This window comes from Narcine bancroftii, chromosome 2 (genome assembly GCF_036971445.1).
Source record: "Narcine bancroftii isolate sNarBan1 chromosome 2, sNarBan1.hap1, whole genome shotgun sequence".
NCBI lineage: Eukaryota > Metazoa > Chordata > Chondrichthyes > Torpediniformes > Narcinidae > Narcine > Narcine bancroftii.
The window spans coordinates 276,627,605-276,654,542 of record NC_091470.1 but is presented as its reverse complement, the minus strand read 5'-3'; the positions used below and the strand labels follow the sequence as shown (position 1 = coordinate 276,654,542).

The 26,938-nt window shown below is 47.3% G+C and overlaps 1 protein-coding gene across 1 annotated transcript in view; it reads right to left on the bottom strand.

Annotated features, from left to right (window-relative positions):
- pkhd1l1.1 (PKHD1 like 1, tandem duplicate 1) overlaps positions 1-26,938 on the bottom strand; it is a 185,547-nt gene that overhangs the window by 26,091 nt on the left and 132,518 nt on the right. Inside the window, exons 65-76 of the mRNA XM_069915690.1 lie at positions 20,520-20,670; positions 16,181-16,269; positions 15,220-15,371; positions 14,600-14,729; positions 13,296-13,414; positions 10,869-10,998; positions 8,091-8,264; positions 6,636-6,739; positions 5,695-5,821; positions 4,609-4,706; positions 4,122-4,212; positions 1,220-1,368 (exon numbers count right to left, since the gene is read on the bottom strand). Of these exons, the coding sequence (XP_069771791.1) occupies positions 1,220-1,368; positions 4,122-4,212; positions 4,609-4,706; positions 5,695-5,821; positions 6,636-6,739; positions 8,091-8,264; positions 10,869-10,998; positions 13,296-13,414; positions 14,600-14,729; positions 15,220-15,371; positions 16,181-16,269; positions 20,520-20,670 (1,514 nt within the window). The remainder of the gene's footprint in view (positions 1-1,219; positions 1,369-4,121; positions 4,213-4,608; positions 4,707-5,694; positions 5,822-6,635; positions 6,740-8,090; positions 8,265-10,868; positions 10,999-13,295; positions 13,415-14,599; positions 14,730-15,219; positions 15,372-16,180; positions 16,270-20,519; positions 20,671-26,938) is intronic.

Below are 26,938 nucleotides of genomic sequence, written 5' to 3'. Positions count from 1 at the left end.
CCCAAAAAAGGTCCCAGTGGTCCAAGAACTTGAAACCCTGTCTCTTACTCCACCCCTTTAGCCACGCATTTAACCTCCACCTAATTCTATTTCCGCCCTCACTGTCACGTGACTGAGTCTCAATGTGGAGAAGACAAAGGAGATTTTAAATTTTAATTTTAATTTAGACATACAGCACAGTAACAGGACCTTACTGCCCAAATACCCCGATTAACCCAGTACATTTTGGCAGGTGGAAGAAAACCGGAGCACCTGTAGGAAGCCTACACAGAACAAACAAACTCCTTACAGACAACGATGAATTTGAACCCAAGTCACTGGCACTGTAATAAGGTTGCCCTAACCGTAATGTTAACCATGATTGTGGACTTCAGAAGGATGAAGGTCGACCGTTCTCCACTATACATCTATGTGAAAAGACTGGAGAATACATAGTTACTTGGTGTGCATAGAAGGGATAACCTATCCTGGACTTACAACACCTCCTCATTAGTCAGGAAGGTGCAGCATCACCAACACTACCTAAGTAGGATGAGCAGGGCAAGACTACTGGTTGCCATCTTGACAACCTTTTACTGGAGTGCAATTGAGAGGGTCCTGTGTGGCTACATCATTGTGTTGTATAGTACTGCAAAGCATTTGACTAGAAGTCAATACAGATGATCATTAAAACAGCTGAGAGGATCACTGGGGGTCTCCCTTTCCTCTGTTGATGATATTTTCTGGGAGTGCTGTCTAAAGAGGACTCAAGGAATTTTAGACCCTTTCCATCTAGCATAAAGAATCTTCAACCCAAGGTGGTACAGGAGCATCAAAATCAGGACTCCCTGCCTGAGGAATAGTTTCTTGCCTCAAGCTGAGTGTCTGATGAGCAGTATCCTGTAACTGTGAAAGTCATCCCAAATATATATTTTATATATATATATATATATATATTCACACGCCTTTCTGACTTTTGGATCTGTTGTCAGAGGAAATTGCCCCATCTTGCATTTGGGAACCGTGACCAGGGAGAGATCAAGGGATCTGGTCCTCACAGGCTGCTGCTACATCCAGAGATAGTGTGAGTGGTAAAACCTCAGTTGGGTTGCCCTTCAAATAACCCATGGTTGTGATTTCCTGCTCACTCTTGGGATCCGGTGATTGGATCAAGGAACAAGAAGCCAGCATATCCTCTCTCATGTGCTCTGAGTGAGAAGCTCCCGAGATTATGTCCTACCTGGAAGTAAATACCATAGTCTTGGCATTTCCAGACTGTGAATCCTTGGATGAGGGAGCAGTTGGGAAGACCATCTCCATTCATGTAAACTCCAATCCGCCCTCCACGCACCTCGTTGTCAGTCCAGGCCTCCACTGGATTCGGCTGTCCTGCAGGCAATGGGTAGGACGTGTCATTCGAACCCTTTACGTCCCACCCCCAGTCTGTAATGTTTGCCTCTACCATATGCATACACTAGCTTGCGTACAATTCCTGTCCTGTGTGTGTGCCCCTATCCCCGCACGATCACACTGGCAGGTATGTGTACCCCTGCCTTGCACGATCACACTGGCCTGTATGTGCCCCCCTGCCCTGCATGATCACACTGGCCTGTATGTGTGCTGCATACATTGGCCTGTGTAGGCCTCCCTGGTCTTTACCTCTGCTCCTGCCCCTGCATGATCACACTGGCCTGTGTGTGAAACCCTGCGTCGCATTCACACATTGGTCTGTGTAGGCCTCTTTATCTTACCCTTCCCAACTGCCAACCTGCATTTTTCCATTGACCTGCACGCATCCTGGACATGATTTCCCCCCCCTCCCCAACAAGGCCTTGACCTCCCCCTCCCCCCCAAAACCATGGCCCTCACCACCCTCAATGTTAGGGCCTCCATGACCCTCACCTCTCATGGCCCTCACTCCCACCCCCCTCCACGTGCCCCCCATGGCCCTCTTCCCCCCATATGTGACCACCTCACATATGGCCCCCCCCAACAAGGCCAGCCCCATCACATGTGCCCCCATGTTCAAACCTTGTTTGAAACTCTTACCCGTCATGGAACCATAAAATACTACAGCACAGAAACAGGCCCATTTGGCCCTTCTAGTCTGTGCCAAACCTTTTTTTTTGCCTAGTTCCACTGACCTGCCCCCAGTCCATAGCTCTCCATGTCTCTCCCATCCATGTACTTGTTCAAATTCTTAAAATTGAGCCCGCATTCACCATCTCAGCTGGCAGCTCTTTCTACACACCCACCACTCTCTGTGTGAAGAAGTTCCCCTTCACGTTTCCCCTAAACTTTTCCCCTTTCATTCTTAACCCATGTCCTCTGGTTTGTATCTCATCTACCATCAGTAGAAAAAGCCTATCTACATTTATTTTGTTTATCCCCCTCATATTTTTAAATACCATTTTCAAATCTCCCCTTATGCTTTTCCGCTCCAGGGAATAAAGTCCTAACCTGTTTAACCTTTCCCATAACTCAGTTCCTGAAGTCCAGACAACATCCTAGTAAATCTACTTTGTACTCTTTCTATCCTATCGATATCTTTCCTGTAATTAAGTGACCAAAGCTGCACAAAATACTCCAAATTTGGCCTCATCAATGTCTAATACATCTTTACCATAACATCCCAGATTCTATACTCAATACTGTGATTTCTGAAGTCCATTATGCCAAAAGCTCTTTACAACACTATCCACCTGAGATGCCACTTTCAAGGAGTTATGTATCTGTATTCCCAGGTCCCCCTGTTCTACCACATTCCTCAGTGCCCTACTATTCACCATGTACGTCCTTTCTTGGATTGTCCTTCCAAATGCATCACCTCTCACATGTCTGCATTAAACTCCATCTGCCATTTGTCATCCCATTTTTCCAGCTGGTCCAGATCCTTCTGCAATCCACAACGCCTCCAATCTTAGGGTCGTCTGCAAACTTGCTGATCCAATTTACCACATTATCATCCAGATCTAGATGACAAACAATAATGGTCCCAGCACTGATCCCTGAAGTGCACCACTACTCACAGGCCTCCAATCTGAGAAGCAACCATCCACTACTACTCTCTGGCTTTTCCTGTCCAATCATTATCGAATCCAGTTCACTGTCCTCAACTCAGGCAAGCACCTGGTCAGGTCACTGCTCATCTTACCCCCGTGTAGCTGCCACTCTCTTCCCACCTACTAGCATGCTTTGCTCCCCAGGTCTCCCTTCCCGCAAACAGAGGCTTGACTGGGATTGGGGGGGTTTGCTGATACCCCTTTTCCCCTGTGACCTGCCCAATGGAAACTCACACCTTCCCATCCTAGTGAGGAGATAGGGAGGGCTTCTCTCTGCTCTGTGTCCACACAATTCAGCTCCTGACCTACCCCACCAGGGAATGGCACCTCACTGCCAGACCAATGGACCAGACACATGGGACCCTCTTGCTCACTGCCAGACCATCAGCCCAGCCACATGAGATACCTCCCTGCTCATTTCTGGACCAACAGCCCAGCCACTGAAATCTACAGGTTTCTCCAGCCTTTCATGGCAAACAAAGAGAGGGCTTGGGAATAAGCACAGGTTCCCAAGGGATGAAGGCACAGACTCTGGGTTCCTCATCCAGTGCCTTCTACCCAAGGGTCTGAGTGACACCATCAGACTGTGGAACAGCATTAAGCCATTCGACTCATCGATCTGCTCTGCCATTTGATTAATCACTGATGGTTCTTTTGTAAATTTAGAGGCCCACGAGCCCACATCACCCAAATACACCCATGTGACCAATTAATTACCAACCCCTATACATTTTTGGAATGTGGGAGGAAACTGCAACACCCAAAGGAAACCCACACAGACACAGGGAGAACGTGCAACTTCCTTACAGACAGAACTGGATTTGAACCCGGGTCACTGCTACTGCAATAGCATGGCACTAACTATGCCGCCTGAGTATTTTTCCTCTAAACCTATTCTCCAGCCTTCTCCCCATAATCTTTAATACCCTTATGAATCAAGAACCCATAAACTATCAAAGCTTTAAATCTACCCAAGGACTTGGCCTCCACTGCCATGTGTGGCAATGAATCACCACCATCTGGCTGAAGAGATTTCTCTCATCTCTGTTCTACGCTGGAGGCAGCACAGCTGAGACTCACCAGGACAAGGCTCCCCGTTGATGTGGTAACCGATCTGGTCAAAGCCTGCAATAATGTTCTCCTGCAGCACAATGTCAGAGCCTTTATTCACCTGGGAATGGCAAGCGAGGAACATGAGGCAAGAAACAAGTGTACCTTCCAAGTCCCAGAGCTTGCCGCCCACTCAGCTGCTAACCACACCCATGCAGGCTGAATGGAAGAGGTGGGGGGATGGGCTGGGTGAGGGTGGGTTGGGAGCTGCTAAACTGCATGGATATTACCAATGCCATAACAATGACTTAAGTTTGGTACCAAGGGGAGTAGAGGAGAGGGCTGAAGGAGAGGGGATATGGAAGGTATAGTGGCAGCTGGGGGAGTGGTCTCAGAGAGTGCCTGGCCCTGGCGGGGGAGTAGCATGTCCATGGGCAGGAGAGGGAGCATGTCCCTAGACGGGGGAGGTGAAGGGAAAGCTTGGAATCCACTCCGAGTCCCTCTCCCACCCTCAGACCTCAATGGCTGCCGTCCAGGAGTTAGGAATCTCTGCTGATTTGCTGAGAACCACGAGGTTCCTCCTCACTCGGCTCCTGCTCCCCCATACTTTGATACCTGGAAGAAGCAAGTGAGACACCAGGGAAACCATTAGAAACCAGAGGCTTTCTCCGCAGATACTACAGACACCACACATGGAACTCCCTGAGAGGAATAGTTCAGGACAGACCTCCACTCTTTGAAGCCCTAGCCCTTGTTCTCAGCTCCTGTTCTTCTTTTCAGCCAAATACCACTGATCTATCTCTGTCCCACTCATCCAACATTCACAGATTCTCTCAGTGCCTGTCTCAAATCTACAGTGACCAGCTTCACAGCCCATTTACAGGACAGAATCCAGAGTCTCCTCCGTCTGCCCAAAGAAATGGCTCCCGGGTTTCCTCTGAATGGCAAATTCTGATTTTGGGACTGTGACCCTCATCCCCTGCTCAGAGAAACATCCACCCACATAACAATGACATAACCTTCAGCAAGATCATCTCTCATTTTGCAGCAACCAATCTCAACCTTTTTTTGGCTCTGGCCCTTCGAGGACTCTGCTCAAAGTTTAAAAGCCCTTTTCCCTGTGAACTAGTCAAGTTTTGGTTTCTTTCATACTTTTCTCTTACTGGCTATATAAAAAAAAACATTCATGTTACTCGAGGTGAAGAGAAACAAGGCTTTTACTTAAATGTGCCATGGCCCCCCCCAGGAGGGCAGTAGGGCCCCTATTGAGAATGGCTGTTCTAGAGTATCCATCCTCATGGGGCACATCCCATGAACCAATCTGATAAACCTTTGCTTGATCCCCTCTTCTCAGTAGGAGCACCAGTCTTGGACACAGCTTGCCAAATGGCGCTGCCAACATACTGTAATTGTAAGCAAGGTGACTACACCTGTACTCTTTCTGCCAACACACTGTCCCGTCCTGTAACTGCTGGCTGTAGTTGTCCCTCCCTGCTGTTGGCTTTAGATCACTTTAATAGCTGTGGCCATCTTTCTATCCATTCCCTTACTGCTTTTCACAAACTCAAGGTCCATCCCCACTTCAAATTCCATCCGTTCATACCTTCTCCCAAGGTGTTGTAAATTATGTTGTCATCGATGTTCAGGCCATCTGTTCCAAAGATTCCAATGGCAGGGGCAAATCCATTGTGTATAGCACAGCCTTGCACATAAGATTCATTCCCTTCCATCTGTGAGAGAAGGTTCTGGTAAATCTCAGCAGTTAGTCAGAAAAGAAAATGCATCAACTCTCACCTGGGATGGTGTATTTAATCCCATCTCATTCTACTCTGAGAGCCGACCCCTCCATCGTTGAATGGATTCCCCCTACCATGCTTACCAACTGAAAATCTGGAGGCCAACACCAATGGAATTACACATTTCAAGGCCAGCCTTTCCTCACAACAGCTAAAGGTCAGACAGCCAGAGCCAAGTTGGATCTTACAATTGTGGAATCAATATGCCATGGGAGCCCATAACACTTTTCAAATTTAGATCGAAAGGCTACATATTCCCAAAGTCCGAAAACTTGAGATAAATCATGCCAAGAATATGCAATGGGTCAGGCAGCATCCATGGAGAGAGATGACCTTTCATCCACATTGTATTGGGTGAATCCAACCCTGATGATGTTCACTCCCTAGGAAGGAAAATCTAAAACATAGCTGCTGCAAGCTCCTGCACCCGTTCACTCTGTAGTGGTAGGAAGGTGTGCTAAAGATACACAAATCATGGGAACTGCCACTCTGCCAGAAACATAGCTTGCCCACAAATCCTAACAATCCTCCTACTACTTTCCCAAGTAGAGGTGAAATGCAAAGTAATATCCACTGGCAATAAGCAGGATGCAGGGAATCTAGTCCAAGTTTCTTGGAAGGCGATGGGATCTACTGTGTCCAGATTTCCTAAATTCACCCCTAAGGAACTTTTACCCTGGAGGTTGAAGAGGAAAATGTACCCAGTAAAATGAAAACTTGATAGGTTCCAAAAGATCCTTCCACAAACCTGGCCCACGTTGAGAAAGGCCACAGAGTAGCGTGGGTCGAAATAATCCAGGTAACCCATCTGGCCGCTACGGAAGAACTCAACATCCTTGATTCTTGCATAACCTAGGCAACAGAAAACACACTTCTGGAGCATTGTGGAAACTCAACACCCAGGAACTGGGAAGGAAATTCAATGGGTCGTAAAGAAGAAAGATAGGACAGTTCACTGCTGAGGCTGGGATTGGGTCCCATCTGATCCAGGCTAAACCCTGTCTGACCTGGGGATGGGTCCCATCTAAACCGGAGATGGGTCCTGTCTGACTTGGGTTTGGATCCTGTCTGACGTGGGGGTGGCTCCTGTCTGACCTGGGGGTGGCTCCTGTCTGACCTGGGGGTGGCTCCTGTCTGACCTGGGGGTGGCTCCTGTCTGACCTGGGGGTGGCTCCTGTCTGACCTGGGGTTGGGTCCCATCTGACCCAGGGTTGGAACACATTTGACCTAATGTTGGGTCCCGTCTGATCCAGGCTGGGTCCCATCTGACCCCAGTTGGGTCCCACTTGACCCAGGGTAAATCCCGTCTGACCCGAGGTTGGGTCCTGGGGTTAGGCCCATGATCAAAACAAAGCCGGGTTATCAGACTACACACCACCATCAGATGAGGACTCTCTCCAAGGGTCAGCCAAGCCACATCCAGTTTGAGACGATATCTACACCCTGGGTCAGATAGGAACTAATCCAAGGGTCAGCCAGAACCCAGCCCTGGGCTCAGCTGGAACCTACAACCCAGGTGAGATGGGACTTACCCAGTGGTCAGCCAGGAACCACCCCAGGAATCAGCCAGGACCCACCCCCCAATTCAGCCAGGATCCACACTAGAGGTCAGACAGTACCTACCCCACCCCCACCATCCCTACCCCTGGGTTAGCTGGAACCCATATCAGGGGTCAGGCAGGACCTAACCCACAGATACTGTTCCTCAGAGCTGTGTGTTGCCAGGGTGTTGTGTTTAGGACAGTGTGATGTGCTCTACACATATAGGGAGGTTGGGTGGGATCTATACAAGTTTTCATGGAGGTTTAGTGGCGACTGATACAACTTGCAGACTCCTGATGTTGGCAGGAGTCATTCTGCACAAGTTCATTTCAACAGGCAGAATGACAATTAAATACTTCAAATATTAACCCTCCACTCACTGAGTGTTTATGTTATCTTTCCATCATTCCAGAATCCCTCTGGGTAACAGGGAACCACAGGAACAACCCACATTCCTGACCCTCTTCGTCACAGGGGAATGGAACCTGGAAGGAACTTGTGTACCTCACTTCCAGTGCTGCTGGATGCTGGGACAGGCCATACACTCCAGGTGGTCCTGCCTCACCCCCTTCAATGACAGTCCACAGTCCTGCCCCTCTGCCGCCACAGAGTGAGGTTCTCCGCACAGTCAGGGGTAAGGTAAGGACAAAAGGATGCTTACCACTGATCTCTTGGTCACTGTGGACAAAGGAACTGATCAGGACGCGAGCTCCGAATAATTCCTCTTGCCTATTGGGAGAATCCTCGCCGGTGATCTTGATGTTTCTACTTAGGAGGCCAACATCTGCTGCCAGGCTGTAGCGCCAGGTTCTTCTCTTCCCCTCTTGCTTCTCCACTGGAATAAGAACAAGCTAGAGTCACACTGGTGCACAGTCTCTGAGGCAGCTATGGGTACACCCCTCACACTGGCTGTGGGCAGCCCTCTACTGGCTGTGAGCAGCCTTCACACCGGCTATGGGAACCCCTGACACCGGCTGTGGGCACATACTTCACCTGTCAAGTGGCCGTGTAATGGCTTCTGCTTTGCTATTAGAAAATGCTGATGATTGGAAGACGATGTTGGATCCTGTTGCTGAGGAGCCCAACCAAGATGTGAGAACTTTGAAAGGAAAGTTTGGGAAATTGAATTCATGAGCCATGAGGTAAATGTTCCAGCTCTATAAAACTCCAGTCAGACCACACATGGAGAAATGCATTCAGTTCTGGTCGCCTCATTACAGTAAGGATGTGGATCAGTGATTCTCAACCTTTTTCTTTCTAGTCACATACCACTTTAATAATCCATATGCCATCAGTGCTCTGTGATTAATAAGGGATTGTTTAAGGTAGTATGTGAGTGGAAAAGGGTTGAGAACCACTGCTGCGTAGATGCTTTGGAGAGGGAGTAGAGATATACCGGGATATTGCCTGGATTGGAGAACATGCCATATGAAACAAGGATGACCAAGCTGGGGCCTTTCTCTTTGGAGCGATGGAGGTGAGATGCGACTTAATAGAGGTATATAAGATTATGAGGGGCTTAGATCAGGTAGACAGGCAGCACCCTTTTCCTGGGGCGGCAATAGCAAATTCCAGAGGACATCGATTTAAGTTTGGGGGAGATATCAGAGATAAGTTTTTTTAAACAGAAAGTAATGGGTACCTGGAATGCATTGCTGTGGGTGGTGTTGGAGGCTGGTACAATCAGGACATTTAAAATACTCTTAAGTTAGACATATGGATGTAAGAAAAATAGATTATGGGTGTGAGGGAGAGAAGGGTTAGATTTCTGTGAAGTAGGTTTATATTGATCATCACAGTATCTTGGGCCAAAGGGCTTATACTGTGTTGTACTAAAAGCCATCAGTTGGAATTTGGACATTGCATTTATCCTCCCCTCCCCTTGGGATGGTTTCACTGCACCCTGGATGCTACGTAAATGCAATATGTTGTATCAATTTGCTGCAGGAAGGAATTCCTCACTTCTCTCACAGGGTGAGTGAGGGGCCAGAAATGGAGTCACTGACTGAATCTCCCACCTCAACAGCTGACAGTCACGGGTCCAGGCAGTCGAGGGGGTGGGGACAGCTGGCTGCCTGCCCGTCTTTTGGGATTGCATCTGGGCCTGTGTGGCGTTGGGGAGTGGGAACACACGGTGGTCTAGTTCTGGGATAGCATGTGTGGTTGATGACAAAAATTGTGTTTTAATTTGATGTGTGATACTGTATAATAGAGAGGTGGTCGTGATTACTGATTCTTGCAGTTTTGTTGCCACATGTCTATGGTGGTTTTTGGTTTTAGTTGTAGCTCTATGTGTGTTTTGTGTTTGTAATGTTGGAGTTTGAATAAAGTTTGTATGTTTAAAAAAAAAGTGGTGCGAGCAGTCCACGAGATGGGAAGGGTGCAAAGGTTATGGTGAGGGAGGGCATCTACTGGGCACGGGATAGGACGGGGTTCTGGGAGGGTGATGGGGATGGGAGGGGGAGTATGTCAGCAGTGAGGATCTCCACCCAGGAAGGTAGACAGGGACCACCCCATGGGCTGCAGGAAGGTAGGGGTCTGTGGTGCACTACCCTGGGTGATCCAGTGCAGCCTCTGCAAGGTGGGCAGTGAGCACCCAGATTAGTGTGCAGGGTCTGGGTGAGCTTGTAGTTCAGTCCCAGCTGGTCTGTACAGGAGTAGAGCGCAGCCTGTCATAGAGTGGATGGAGATCCCAGGACTTGGTGGACATTGTAGTGGGGTCACTACGGTTATAGCTCAGGTTATAGCTCAAGGTAGAAAGAAGACATACACTAAGGGAGCATAACCAACACTGACTTTATTGGGCTGCAGCTCTGCCTTTTATAGGCAGCCGGCTGTGTCACCACCAAGGCGTGGCTTGAGTGAGGCTGGCTGCTGATTGGTTGTCTGGATGCACAGGCCCTGATTGAACCCCCTGCAATCTGCTGGCTGTGATTGGCAGATTCAACTGCTATTCCTGCAGCCTGTGGGAGTGGGTGTCTCTCCTGCCCAATTGTATTGTTCGACGACTGTTTGCTGTGTGGCTCATGGAGTGGGCCTCAAGCCACTACAACATAAGCAAAGGAGCAGGATGGTCTGCACTGAGGGAGGGGTGATCATATGAAGGGGTAGGGTATGTCTGAAGAGGAGAAGGAGGTCTCGCTGACACTCAGCATCCCCACCTGAGAGAGCAACTTGGAAATCCAATGGGGAGTTCAGGAGGAAATCCACTCTTGAGATGGAGAAATGGTATTGGTCCCAAAGTGAGGGGATCTGGAGGGAGATGATTGGGACATGAGGGAGGAAGGAAGGGAAGGAGGGAGAGAGGATAGGAGGAGAGATAGGAAGAGAGATAGCAGATGCTGAGGGAGGTGAACTGCTTCCCCTGTTGCCCCATATTTGAGGTAATTCTGTCTCCCTGCTGTAACTTCCCCCAGTGTCATATGGTCAGTGCACTTACCCAAGTGTGTGAAAGAGAGCGGCTGATCTAGGAGCAGAGACCTTCGGTCAGGCGAAACAGAATTAATGATCCGAATCTCAGACTGCTTGGGGTCAGAGCTGGTGCTTGTCAACAGGATTTGATCGCCCTCCTGCCCGGGAGAACAACAGTGTCTGCATCAGAGGAAGACAGCCCCATGCATCATACCTCACAGCCACAGAAGTGTACAGGCTTGCAAAATGCCATATGTAACACAGATGGTGGTGTGGGAAAAGTGTATATCCCTCTCTCCCCAGACTCACGGCATTGTCCCGAACCACAGAACCCAGGCCCACTCCTGCCTCAAACAACTTCCAATCATTCTGGACAGTTTCTTCCCCCTAACCCACTCCCTTCCACCTGGTACCCCTCCCTCCAATACCCCTCCCCTGGACTCAGTTCCTCCCCTCCAGACACACCTTTCCCCCTAGATCCCAGGCCCACATCTGCCTTGAACAATTCCCCCCAGACCCATTTTGCCCCCACACCAACCCACTCCCTTCCACCTGGAACATCTCCTTCCACTCCCCCTACCCCCAGATACCTGGCCCTCCTCCTAGAACCACTCTCCCTGGACACACTCCTTTTCCTTCTGGTCTCACAACACCTCCCCCCGGACTCCCCTCCTCTCCCCGAACCCCCTACCCCACCACTCCCTACTCTGGAACCCATTTTCCCTAAACCCACTCTCCTGGCCCAATAGACAAGATACAATAACTTCAAGCCAGCACCATCATTCACTGTGATCATGGCTGATCATCCACAGTCAGTACCCCATTCCTGCCTTTTCCCCATATCCTTTGACTCCACTATCTTTAAGAGCTCTATCTAACCCTTTCTTGAAAGATCCAGAGAATTGGCCCCCACTGCCTTCTAAGGCAGAGCATTCCACAGATACACAACTCTCTGGGTGAAAATTTTTCCTCAACTCCGTTCTAAATGGCCTCCCCCTTATTTTTAAACTGTGGCTGGTTCTGGACTTTCCCAACATCAGGAACATGTGTCCTGCCTCTAGTATGTCCAATCCCTTAATAATCTTATATGTTTCAATCAGATCCCCTCTCATCCTTCAAGCCCAGTCCCTCCAATCTTTCAACATATGACAGTCCCACCATCCTGGGAATTAACCTCATGAACCTACACTGGACTCCCTCAATGGCAAGAATGTCCTTCCTCAAATTTGGAGACCAAAATTGCACACAATACTCCAGGTGTGCTCTTACCAGGGGCCTTTACAAATGAAGAAGGACCTCTCTGCTCCTATATTCAACTCCCCCTTATGTGAAGGCCAAGATGCCATTAGCTTTTTTTTTACTGCCTGTTTGTATCTGCATGCTTACTTTCAGTAACTGATGAACAGACACCTAGATCTCATTGTTCTTCCCCTTTTCTGAACTTGACACCATTCAGATAGTAATCTGCCTTCCTGTTCTTGCCACAAAAATTGATAACCTCACATTTATCCACATTAAACTGCATTTGCCCACTCATCCAAACTGTCCAAGTCACCCTGCATTCTCATAACACCCTCCTCACATTTCACACTGCCTTTGTGAGATCTGCAAATTTGCTAATGTTACTTTTAATCCCTTCATTTAAATCATTAATGTATATTGTAAATAGCTGTGGTCGCAGACCCGAACCCTTTCCCGCTGGAATCTCTCCTACTACTCCCCCTACCCCCAGACCCCTCAACTTTCGCCCAGACCCACTCTCCCCAGACCCATAACACCTCACCTCAAACTTACTGCCCTTCCCCTGTGTGATGCACGTTGAAAGATCCAAAGACTTTTTGATCCAAACCAAGGCTTTTATTAACTAAAAGACTAGAGCATATCACAAGTAGGTCGACCAGTCCAGAATGACCTGGTCTGGCTAGGAGCAATCCTTTAAGACCTGCCAGTAGGTGTGGCTACGCTCTCAGCCAACCACAGTCATCCTACACTTTCATCTGTACGTATATACATATACACATTGGTGATAGAATCTATACTATCACACCCTGCACCCCCTTTCCCCCCTAATGTCCCACTCTTCTTTACCCTCAGGCCCACCCCCTTCCCATAGACCCCCTCTGCCCCCTCCAGGCCCGCTCTCCCGGATCCACTCTCCCCTGGACCCACCACCCCTCCCCCAGAACCAAGAACCTACCCCTCCCTGGATCTACCTCCCCTTCTACCTGATCCCAGATCTACTTCCCCTGCCTCCACTCTGCTCCCCAAAGCTGTGGCCCACATCTCCTGCCCCGATGATCAAGGAAGCTGCTCCCCTGTGGCCCTTGTGCCATGTCTTCTGCCCCAATTCCGTGTCCCATGTTTTCTGAACTGTGACCCTTGTTCCCTGTCCTGTGTCCTAGTGTCCCTCTCCCAGTGCCTGTCCCACAGCATTCCTAGCAGATCCAGGCCCTACCTGCCAATCAACAGCTGCTGCCAGTGTGATGTTTCCAGAAGCAGCCAGTGCTGTTGCTCCCAGCTTGGTCCTGTAGAGCTGGTGTGGACGACCATGAAGATCCAGCCCTCCGAACACTCCTGCAGAACCGGGGAGGGAAAGAACCTCAGGATACAACTTCAAACAGGCAGGAGCTTCTCAAACAAATGTGCCCTGGACCACCCTGTGAGCGGGATAAAGAACTTCCCCACATAGGAGGGCGATGTACCCAGAACTGTCCCACCAGAGGCACTGAGCTCTGAGGCCTGAGTATGCAGAGAGGCAATGGATTGCAGACAGGGGTGATAGATGCTGAATGAGGGGCTTTGTGAGTCCATTGTTCAGCAAATATAACCCCTGATCAGCTGATGAGGATTGAAAAGGCCTTGTTGCATTCAGATAGCAATCTGGAGCAGGAGCACTGTGGGGCCAGCACCCTTTGGAACTTTCTGTCATGGAGCTTTGTGGGCTCACCATTCATCAGTTCTCAGTGACAGGTGAATGAGTTCATTGTCATATAAACAAGTACAATGCACAGATGCACTGAAAATCTTGCTTTTTTTTAGACATTAAAAGGGCACAGTAACAGACCCTTCCGGCCCAAGAAATCCATGCTCCCCAAATTAACCTGCAACTGCTGGAGTACATTTTTGAACTTGGGAGGAAACTGGAGTTCCCAGGGAAAACCATAGACAGGGAGAACATACAAACTCTTTCAGAGAGTGCCAAATTCAAACCTGGGTCACTGGTTCTGTAATAGTATTGTGCTAACTGCCACGCTAACCATATTTGCTGTAGCTTCTCAGTTATGTAAAACACATGGCACATAAGAAGTGAAAAGATAATACAAGAGGAAGAGAGAAAAATAATGAATATTCACAGTTGGCTGAGGCTTCAATAAAGTTCTAAGCCAGTAGAGCAGACAGACCTCTGGAGAGTGACAGCAAGGGTAGTGCACAGAGGTTTAAGAGCCTGGGAGCTGTTGGAAATAAAGCAATTCTTGGATTTAGTGGTTATGGTCTTCAGCTTCTTTACCTTCTGCCAAAGGTAGCAGTGAGAAGTTGTGACTGGGGGTGGGGGCCCTTTTCTGCAATTGATGCTTTCCTGAGGCAGAGTCTCACACTTATCACAGTGTGACAAAGGAAGTGAGGGATATGGGGTAAGAGCAGCAAAATTCAGTGAAATTAGGAGAAGAGGTAAGGGTCCAGCAGGCTTCTGTTTCAAGTAGCTGAAGGAAAGGGTTGGTGGAACTCTGTTGAGGGATGAGTTGTGGTGGGCCAACTCACCTAATACCTTAGCCCCCTGATTCGGTCCATAGGGTAGAGTCCAATCTGGGGTTGAATGGTCTCCTCGCAAAACGATCAGGAGCTCTCCTCTGAACGGGTTCTCCAGAGTGCCTGCGATAAACCTACCTCCCTGTCAGAAACACCCAGAGAACACTTCTCAGGTACACTTCCAGCATAATGGTGTACACAGTCTAAGGTTCACCCCACTCCTACTCACTCTGTTATCCTCCTCTCCTACACTCCCTGGATACATCACTGTTCCCCTCTCCAACCCCACTCCCCCTCACTCCCTGTCCCCCTCCAACTCCACTCCCCCTCATTCCCTGTCCCCCTCCAACTCCACTCCCCCTCACTCCCTGTCCCTCCTCCAACCTCACTCCCCCCTCACTCCCTGTACACATCACTGTTCCCTTTCTCCTCTCACATTTGAACCACATATAGACTTATCAACCATACAATCAATTTCTCAAGAGTATTGTGGGCTCAGCAGTGGAGCTGGCCTCTTGTTCAGCTTGCACTTCCCCCTCCCCTCGAATGACCAGAATTTATATCAGACACTGTGCTGAGGAAAGCTGGTCTCACACTTTGGGTAGTTCCCTGGTAGCCAGCTGTTGTGTTACCTGGATGGAGATGTAGGTAGCATTGAGGACAACACTCATGTAGGATGAGGAACTGTGGTCTGAGGTTGTATTCTCATCCTTAATCTCCAATACGCCATAGATAGTGAGTTTGTAGAGCGATGGGATGAGTGTGTCCACCAAAAGCCAGACCCCTGCAGTGAAGGAATTTAAACAGGAACAATGAGCTTCCAACTCATTGACTGCACAGAAACACAATGCACAGAACTTGCATTTTTCACAGAGACATCAACATCTATTCCTGCAAATGTATGAAAATCTTTATCCCTGAGAATCTCCTTGAACCATGAAGCTTCTGACATGGTTCACTTGTCAACTGGGGAGGTTATAACTCAATGGCCAAACAAGAAACGTCTTGCTGGTCGAAGGTCAATTAAAATCAGACTCTATACCCTGGACATTCCAATTAGTCAAGCTACTCATCTGAAGTCACCTGACTCATTATCTGGGCCAGCCTCTAATCCCAGGAGTATAAAAAAAGCCACACATATTTGACTCGCTCTTTGTTTCTGGGAGCCTGTCCTAACTGTGATCCACAGGCAGCACTGGAGGAACAGTAGTAAGGTGTGTGAATTACAGGATGGGGGCTCAATTGCGATGCGCATCTGAGGCACCATTGGTTCACCCAGTTTAACGTAGATTTGAATCTGTTGCTAGATAGCCTAATTAATCCATGTGCCAGGGGAGGGGTGGGGAATGGTGGCAGATACTGTTTGTTATAACCCTCAGTACACAAAGTACCTTCTCTAGGTATTTGTAGTTTAGTAAATTTGCACGCTAGTGAGATTGGTTTGCGTGCCAATGTTCTGTCTCTGGTTGTGTGTTTGCTTCAGGCTGTAAATAAAATTTGCATTTTGATACTAAGACTTGTAATTCCTTGAGCCCTCTGAATCTGTTACCTCAACCCTCACCACCACAGGAAGTTGCTTGGAGCAGCTCTTACCTTGGGCAACCACCACACTATCACCTTCTGCAGGAACTGTGAAGTTGTTTTCTGGAGAGGACTTCCAAAAGGAAGAGTTCGACCACATGCTAGAAAGAGGAAATCTCAGGAGTGATTGGAGCCTTTGTGGTATGGAAGAATACAGAGCAGTGTTGAGACTTTGACTGTAGGTGCGAGGATCAGATAGGGCAGGATTAATCTAATTCACCAAGGAAGCCGTGCAGAATGATATGGGGATGCAAGGCTCCAGGAAGGGAGAGGGTACTAGCCCCATCTTGCCAACATTTATAGGAGCACAATTGAGAATGACCTGTCTGGCTACATCAATGTCTGGTATGGTAGCAGCAATGTTCGGAACAGAGGTCAATACAGAGGATCCCATCAAGATGGGTGAGATCACTGGGGTCTCCCTTTCCACAAATGATGACATTCACCAGGAAAGTTGTTTAAATTTGGCTCAAAGAATTACAGAAGACCCTTTCCATCCAGTGCACAGTATCTTTGACCCACTACTATCAGGATGGAGGTACAGGAGCAGCAAAATCAAGACTGTTCATCTGGTAACTTCTTCTTGCAGGCTCTGAGTTTGATGAACAGTATCCTGAAACCAAGTAAATCATGCCAATATACAGTATGTAGATGTATTTATTTTAAATTAAGTAAATGTGTGATTATGTGTTGTTTTGTGGTGAAAAATGGTGGCGCTCCCAGAGCTGCTGTAATGGCAGCATTGCCAGGACAGCGGGAAGGGAACGGAGAGACAGTGCTGCTCTGCAGGGTCCAACCACACAGTCCAAATGCCAGTAACTCTATACAGGCTTTAAACAGTCTGTTAAAGGAGCTGAGGGTGCTTTTAATTAAAATCCTGCGATGTCAGGGTCTGTGCCAAGATGGCACGGTTAGCCGTTACAGCGCTAGTGATTAGGACAGGGGTTTGATTCCTGTCTGTAAGGAGTTTAGACATTCTCCCTGTGTCTGTGTGGGTTTTTCCGGGGGCTCCAGTTTTCTCCCACCCTTCAAAAATGAATGGGGGTGTAGGTCAATTAGGTGTAATTGAGTTGCATGGGTTCATGAGCTGAATGGGTCTGTTACTGTGCTCTATGTCTAAATTATAAAATTAAAATTATAAACAATTATAAAATTATGGTGTCACTTAGGCTTGCCAGCAGTCATGAAGAGTGAGCACTGGACCCAGTACAGGGCACCAGAAATAGGGGGAACACCCCCCAACCCCCGGAAAGATGCAAAAGCAGAGGAGATGACCCTACAGGATGGTGACCACGGCAGCAGACCAGCAAGGGGCTCAGAAGCTAAAAGACCCATACAGGCTTGAGGTGGTCAGTGACTTGAGGTCAAGGGACTCATAGAGCCAGGATTCAGGAGGGTCCTGATGGCAAGAAGGGGACCTGAAGAGCCTCAGGGGCTGAAGACTTCCTGATCATGTCAGAAATGGGGCTCAGGTTGCTGATAGATTGGACAGGGGACTGTGCAGTTATAGAGGTTGTGTGAGTGCTAGAGATGAATCCTTGGACATTTAGTGTCTCTGAAGGGACTCTCTTACTTTAAAGGCTGCTGAGCAATACTAATGGTGACTCTTTGTCTGCCTTATTGCAGACAGAAGGAAATTTCATGTAATATTACATTTTCTGAATCTGAAACAAGCCATGAAAGACCTCAACAATGAAGACGCTGTTTACATCCGGTACCGCATGGATGGCAGTCTCTTCAATCTGAGGCGCCTGCAAGCTCACATCAAGACACAAGAGCAACTTGTCCATGAACTACTCTTTGCAGACGATGCCACTTTAGTTGCCCATTCAGAGCCAGCTCTTCAGCGCTTGACATCCTGTTTTGCGGAAACTGCCAAAATGTTTGGCCTGGAAGTCAGCCTGAAGAAAACTGAGGTCCTCCATCAGCCAGCTCCCCACCATGACTACCAGCCCCCCCACATCTCCATCGGGCACACAAAACGGTCAACCAGTTTACCTATCTCGGCTGCACCATTTCATCGGATGCAAGGATTGACAACGAGATAGACAACAGACTCGCTAAGGCAATAGCGCCTTTGGAAGACTACACAAAAGAGTCTGGAAAAACAACCAACTGAAAAACTTCACAAAGATTAGCGTATACAGAGCCGTTGTCATACCCACACTCCTGTTCGGCTCCGAATCATGGGTCCTCTACCGGCATCACCTACGGCTCCTAGAACGCTTCCACCAGTGTTGTTTCCGCTCCATCCTCAACATTCATTGTAGCGACTTCATCTCCAACATCGAAGTACTTGAGATGGCAGAGGCCAACAGCATCGAATCCACGCTGCTGAAGATCAAACTGCGCTGGGTAGGTCACGTCTCCAGAATGGAGGACTATCGCCTTCCCAAGATCGTGTTATATGGCGAGCTCTCCACTGGCCACTGAGACAGAGGTGCACCAAAGAAAAGGTACAAGGACTGCCTAAAGAAATCTCTTGGTGCCTGCCACATTGACCACCGCCAGTGGGCTGATATCGCCTCAAACCGTGCATCTTGACGCCTCACAGTTTGGCAGGCAGCAACCTCCTTTGAAGAAGACCGCAGAGCCCACCTCACTGACAAAAGACAAAGGAGGAAAAACCCAACACCTAACCCCAACCCACCAATTTTCCCTTGCAACCGCTGCAACCATGTCTGCCTGTCCCGTATCGGACTTGTCAGCCACAAATGAGCGTGCAGCTGACGTGGACATTACCCCTCCATAAATCTTCGTCCGCGAAGCCAAGCCAAAGAAGAAAGAACATGAGAATAAAAGAAACTTGAATCTTGAATTGAATGTGAACGTGTATGCATCTTGGTCCAAAGAAATGCTGTTTCTTTAGGTTATATATGTGCAATCAGATGACAATAAACTTGAATTTTGATTTACCAGGATGGAGAACATATCATAAGGAAAGAATGAGTGAGCCTGGGGCATTCTCTTTGGAGCGATGGATGATAAAAGGTGACTGAATAGAGGTGCATGAGGGGCGTAGGTCAAGTGGACGGCCAGCACCTTTTGCCCAGGGCCACAATGGCCAATACAAGAAGGCATCTATTAAAGGTGAGTGGACAAAAGTTTAGGAGAGACATCAGAGGTAAGCTTTTTACTCAGAAAGTGATGGGTGCCTGGAATGTATTGCTAGGAGGGATATTTAAAATAGTCCAAGATGGGCTCGTGGATGTAAAATAAAATAGGGGCTTATGGGCTGCGAGGTGGGGAACAGTTAAGTTGATCATAGGTTTCTCTGGGTCAGCACAACATTTGCATGTACTTTTCTGTTCTATGTTCCAAGTGAAACTGATGAAATACGTGGAGTAGGATCTAGTGGGCTTCAAAGGGCTAACAGAGGAACAATGGATTGAATGGCCCATGTTGTGTGCTTGTGTTGAGATCTGTGCATTAGCAAGCTGTGTTTAAACTGTGCAGAACAAGGTGGGGCTGATTATTTTCAGGGTGGCTGTTTCCTCTAGCTGAGGCATCAGGCAGCAGGGGTCGCAGAATATGACTATGGGGGTGAGGGAATTTAAAGATGTGTGAGGCACTTTTTTTATAACACTGGGAGTGGTAGGTTACTAGAAGAGGCAACCTGGGAAGGTGATGGGCAAAGATATGACAGCAACATTTAAGAGGCATTAAGAGAGGTACATGACAGGCAGGATTTGAGGTATATGGGCCACGTGCAGGCAGATGGGATTTACTGTAGACGATGGTTGGCACAGACATGATGGGTGGAAGGGCCTGTTTGTAGGACCAGGACAAAGAGAAATTTATTTACTCAGAAGCATTGGTGTTTTGTGAAAACTTGGTCACTAAGTTTGACCAATATCCAGGGATTTGAGGACAGCACAACAAAGTGGTGCTGAGGTGGCAGCAGGTCAGTGAGCCAAATGGTTGCCTCCTGGTGTTTGTTCACCTATTCACCAGAGATGCCATACCGAAGGGTGACACAACATCACAGCAGGAAAAGCCACTGCCACATAGCTGTAGAGACCCCATTTTAACTCTGACTCCAGCACTGATGGTGTGGAGTTTGCACATTCTTCTTGTGACCACATGGGTTTCTCTAAGGTGCTCTAGTTCTCTCCCACATCCCAACGATGTGCTGGTTGGTTGGTTAATTGTCCACTGTGAATTACCCCTGATGTGTAGATGAGGGATAGAATATGAGGCTGGAGTTGATGGAAATGTGGGGAAAGTAGGTTACTAGAGATGTGATTAATGAGAGCCAGCAGAATTAAACAGGCTGAAGGGGTTCCTTCTGTATTGTAACACAGTGCCTTAAACAAGTGGAAATCGATATCGATTTGTGGTAGTGCATTACCTGTATTTGGAAACTGAACTGATGTACGAGAGCATTGTTGCTTGGGGAGACCCACAGTCCTGGTAAAAGCAGCGGAAGATGCGAAGGTGAATGCTTATATCGACCATCGCTGGATCAAGGCTTGGCTGATGAGGAGCGCCTCTTCCTGAAACTGGGACATGAAATTCTGTCAGGAGCTGCGGCATTATCACCATACAACAAACATGAACAGTAAAAAGGTGCAGTAATAAAATCAAGAATGTTTTGTAAGGAAATGTAGACTTCTTTACCATTAAATAACGGATGATGTATTGCAACACTACCTACCATACTTAGGTCGGGCTTACTTGCCTGGAAAGCATGCAAAGCAAAGCTTTTCACTGTATCTGGGTACATGTGACAATAATTAATACAATTCAATTTGCCGTTTTAATCCCCCTCACCATTCCTGCATGGCTTCAGCGCCATTCATTGCCAGGGCAACTTGAGGAGCAGCAATTACATTAACATTGATTTTTCTAATTTAATGTAACCCTCTGGATCCACTGCTCCCATCTGTTTTTACCTACTCCTGTTCTTACTATTCCCTCTAATGTCCTTACAGTAATCTCTCCCCCTTCTGTCTCCCCACCTCTCCCCCCACACAATGGTCTCTCCTTCTACCTGTTTCTCCATCTCCCGTCCATTACCCTATCATCTCGGTCCCTTCCTATTTTCTTCTCCCACCCCCTTTTCCCCCTTGATGTCAATCTTTCTTGGTTTAATCTCGATAAATGGTCGTAACTCAAAATGTTGACTGATTATCTCTCTCCATGAATACTGCCTGACCCATTGAGTCCCTCCAGCTTCTCTTTGTTTGCTCAAGATTTCAGCATCTGCAGCTTTTTTGTCTCTCACTTCAGTTCAATATCCAGTGCTCCCAATGCGGGAGACTGGATGCAAACCGAGAGCACTGAGTGAGTACCTTTGCTTTGACCGCTCCAACAACAAGGGCCTCCCAGTGGCCAATCACTTCAATTCCACACCCCGCTACCACATGACATATCTGTCCATGTACTCATCTACTGCCATGTCGAGGCTATCTGCAAATTGGAGGAACAACACCTTGTATTCCGTCTCAGCACTCATCCAGACGGCATCAATATGACCTCCAATTTCCATTAACCCGCTTCCCCAGTTTCTCTCTTTTTCTACCCATGTCTCCTTTCCTCCAGCTCCCCACCTCCTTTCTGTTCTCCTATCAGAGAACATCTTTCTTAGCCCTTCTGCCTCATTCCCTTCTTTCTCTTCTACCCTCTCATCTCCATCCACTTATGCCTGTGCTCCTCCCCTTTCCATTCCTCCTTCCAGATTTTTGACATTCCTGATGAAGGGCTCAGACCCAAAGCATCTATTGCTTTTTAACTCCAATGGATGTTGTGTGACCTGCTGAGCTTCTGCAACACTCTTGTACACTACCTTTAAACAGATTTTGTCAGATGCAGTCCCACTGATGTTCCCCAGATGGCACCCGTGAGCCACTATGTTCACCAGTGATTTTCAAACATTCTCTTTCCACTCACATAGCACTTTAAGTATTCCTTATTCCATAGGTGCACTGTGATTAGTAAGGGATTACTTAAGGTGGTATGTGAGTGGAAAGAAAAAGTTTGAAAACTACTGTTTTAATCGTACCTAATTGACTCGTTATGTGCACGGATTCACGACTCCAAAGGAAATGGGCCAATGACAATTTTTCTCAAGCAAAATATTTCAGTAACAATTGGGTCTCAAGCTGTGATTCTCAACCTTTTTGTTCCCAACTCACATACCATCAAGCAATCCCTTACTAATCACAGAAAGATGGCATAAGGATTACTTAAGGTGAAGTGAAATAAAGTTTGAAAACCACTTGCCACATAATCTGAGCAAACTTCTGCTGTTCCAACATCAGGCCTAGGATACAATCCCAGACTGGGGGAATCGGAGACAGCTATCTTCTTGTGAAATAAACAATACACAAGGGCTCACAATGACCAGAAAATCAGACATGCTACCCATGGTTTTAAAAGCAGGTTAGACTGGGTACCCTGTGCTGAGTCACTCTACTCCGACTCCAATTTATTTTTGACAGACCCAATCAGTGCAAATCAACAATATTGCCACCTCCTCACTGACCATCAACATAGGGGCACCCCAAAGCTGTGTGCTTAGCCCCCTGCTCTATTCCCTGGACATTCATGACCGCATTGCCAACTTCAACTACAACTCGATCTATAAATTCACTGATAACACCAGTGTTGTTGGTTGAATAACTGGAAATGATTAATCAGAATATAGGATGGAGATTGAGAATCTGCTTGGGTGGTGCCAGAAGAACAGTCTTGCTGTCAACAACACCAAGTCAAGGGAGATGATTGTTGATTTTGGGAAGGAGAGGGCAAGAGACCCTACACTTGTCTGCATTGATGAGATGGAGGTGAAGAGGGTCAGAAACTTCTGTATTTCAGAAGTCCTTTCCTGCAGCCAGCACATCAAGGCAACCAACACGTCTACTTTCTAACTTTGGGAAGATTTTGCATGTTGTCATATACTCTATCAAACTTCTTCCGGTGCACTGTGGAAAGTATACTGACGGGTTGCATCACAGCCTGGTTTGGGAATTCGAGTGTCTAGGAAAGCTGAGGCTTCATAAGGTAACAAACATAGTCAAGTCCATCACAGGCTCCGATTTTCCATTCATTGAAGACATTTATGAGAGGCACTGGCTTGAGGAGGCAGCCAACATCACAAAGGACCCCCATCACCCTGGTCACAACCTTTTCTCACTGCTACCTTCAGGCAGCAGGCACAGAAGCCTGAAGACCAGAGCATCTAGGTTCAAGAACAGTTTCTTTCCAACACTGGAACCTCTGTCTTGTTACACTAATTAGGGTCATTCCAACACCACAAAAAGATTGTTTGCGCTATTGCTATGTCACTTTTTTGCACTCGGATAAATAGTCATACAGCGTGCAAAGAGGGCTTCAGACTAACTTGCCCACATCGACCAAAAAGTCCCGCCCACAGGTCCCACCTGCCTGTGTTTAGCCCTTACCCCTCCAAATTCATTCATATGCCTTTCAAACTGTATTTATCATCTATATTTTTAAAAATTTATTGTCTCCTTGGTCGCCAAATTACAGGAATGATATAAACAGTATAGAGAGAGTGCAGAGGAGATTTATGAGAATGTTGCTAGGGTTTGTGTTACAGGGAACAGTTGAGCAGGCTGGGACTTTATTCTCTGGAATGTAGAAGGTTGAGGGGTGGTTTGATAGAGGTATTCAAAATTATAAGGGGGATGGATAGAGCCAATGTAGATAGGCTTTTTCCACTGAGAGTGGGGGAGATTCAAACAAGAGAGTAAATGGGGAAAAGTTTAAGGGAAACATAAGGGGAAATTTCTTCACGCAGAGGGTGGTGGGGGTATGGAATGAACTTCCAGCAGTGGTGGTAGAAGTGAGATCAATGTTAATATTCAAGGAAAGGTTGGATAGGTATATGGATGGGAGAGGTGTGGAGGGTTATGGGCTAAATGCGGGTCAGTGGGACTAGGTGGAAGATGATGTTTGGCACGGACTAGTTGGGCCAAACTGGCCTGTTTCTGTGCTGCAAATGGTTATCTAGTTATAATTAAATATACTATTGTGATTGATTATGTCGTTTTTCTTTTTGCTACAGCAAGTAAGAATGTTAGTGTTTATGTACTTTGTGCAATGTATATGATCATAAACATTTCCCTTGACATCTGCGGTCTTTCCACCAACTACAAGACATAGATAAGAGGTGGGGGTTAGAATATGGGTGAACATATTATTCAATATTTATTAGTGCTAATAGATGAGGTATTGTAACTGTAGGCTTCATGCTCTGTGTCGAATGTCAGCTGTGGGGTCCATTGGAGGTTCTGAGCCACCTCAATGCCCACCAAGGTGCAGCTTCTAAGAGACTGTGTTAAGGAAATAGAGTTGCAGCTTGATGACCTATAGCTTATTAAGGAGAGTGAGGAATGACAGGTTGGAACCATAGGAAGTAGGTAAATAACATGTCTGTGGCCATTCCTCTCAGCGACAATTTTATCATTCTGGATAGTATTGGGGAAGATGACCTGACAGAGGAAACAAGAGGCACCAGATCTCTGGCGCTGAGAATGGCTCTGTAGCGAAGAGGGTGAAGATGCATGCAATAGTGATACGAGATTCCATTGTGAGGAGAACAGACAAGAGATTCTGTGAGCCTGATAAAGACCCCTAGGTGGTATGTTGCCTCCTTAGTGCCAGAGTACGGGATGTCTCAAATCGGGACCAGAACAGTCTGAGGGGAGATGACAAACAGCTAGAAGTCTTAGAACATATTGATATCAATAACATTGGCAAGATAAATCAGGAGGTCCTAAAGAGGGAATTAGGGAGAAAGATGAGATGGAGGACCTCCAGGGTGGTCATCTCAGGATGCTAGTGAGGGCAAAAATAACAAAATCAAGCAGATAAATGTGTGGCTGAAAACCTGGTGCAGGAGGTAGGGCTTCAGATTCTTGGATCATTGGGATCTATTTTGGAGATGATACAACCTACACAAAAAGGATGGGTTAAACCTGAACCCAAAGGGGACCAATATCCTGGTGGGCAGGTTTAAGAAAGCTGTTAGGGAGGCTTTAAACCAATTTGGCAGGAGGATGAGTACCAGAGTGCTAGGGCTGAAGTAGAGGGAAATATCAGTAAAGCAAAGATGGCATGCAGCAAGGATAACAGGCAGGCAACAAAACAAAATAATAACCAGAGGGACGACAGACACAGTACATTCAAAAACTGGTCTGAGGTATTAGAAACAAGATAGATGATCTTGCAGTACAGCATTGGAGGGTATGATGCTATGGCCATTACTGAGTTGTGGCTAAAGGATGGATGAACTTGGGAGCTGAACAACCAAGGATCCATGGTGTATCAGGAGGATAGGTAGGTAGGTTGGTAGAGGAGGTGGCGTGGCTCTGCTGATAAGCAACAATATTAAATCTTTGGAAAGAAGGGACACAGCATCAGATTTTATGGATTGAGTTAAGGAATAGTAAAGATAAAAGGACTCTAATGGCAGTTATCCGGAATATATAGACCCCCAAACAGCAGCCTGGGATATGGATTACAAAATACAACTGGAAATAGATGGGGCATGTCAGAAAGACAGTGTTAAAATAATTACTGAAAGTAACATGAAAGTAGATAGGGATAGACAGGTCAGTACAGGATCTCAGTAGTGAGAGTTTGTGAAATGCCTATGCGTTTGCTTTTTGGAGCAGCTTGTTGATGAGCCCACCAGGGGATCGACTGGTCTGGATTGGGTGCTGTGTAATGAATCAGAGGTGATTAGAGATCTTAAGGTAAAGGAACCCTTAGAAGGCAGTAATCACAATATAATTGAGTTCACTTTAAAATTTGAAAAGGAGAGGTGAAAATCCCATGGTAGGGGATTCTTGGACAAGAGGGTTTAACTTTAGGATAAAAGGGCGTCAATTTAAAACAGAAATGTGAAAAAATTTCTTTCTATCAGAGGGTTGTGTGTCTGTGGAACTTATTGCCACGGGCAGTTGTGGAAGCGAGGTCATTGGGTGTATTTAAGGCAGAGATTGGCAGACATTTGATTAGTTAGGGCATCAAGGATTACAGGGAGAAAGCTGGGGAGTGGCGCTGAGTGGGAGGATAGATCAGCTCATGATTTGAATGGCGGAGCAGACTCCTTGGTCAATGGGCCAACCTTTGCTCCCATATCTTGTGATATACCAGCAATGTGATGGAACACTCTTGGTGTGAGCTTGCAGGCGCCTCAGATTGAAGAGACTGCCATCCGTGCGGTACCGGATGTAAACAGCATCTTCATTGTTGGGGACTCTTTGCAGACGATGCCGCTTTAGTTGCCCATTCAGAGCCAGCTCTTCAGCGCTTGACGTCCTGCTTTGCGGAAACTGCCAAAATGTTTGGCCTGGAAGTCAGCCTGAAGAAAACTGAGGTCCTCCATCAGCCAGCTCCCCACCATGACTACCAGCCCCCCCACATCTCCATCGGGCACACAAAACTCAAAACGGTCAACCAGTTTACCTATCTCGGCTGCACCATTTCATCAGATACAAGGATCGACAATGAGATAGACAACAGACTCGCCAAGGCAAATAGCGCCTTTGGAAGACTACACAAAAGAGTCTGGAAAAACAACCAACTGAAAAACCTCACAAAGATAAGCGTATACAGAGCCGTTGTCATATCCACACTCCTGTTTGGCTCCGAATCATGGGTCCTCTACCGGCATCACCTACGGCTCCTAGAACGCTTCCACCAGCGTTGTCTCCGCTCCATCCTCAACATCCATTGGAGCGCTTTCATCCCTAACCTCGAAGTACTCGAGATGGCAGAGATCGACAGCATCGAGTC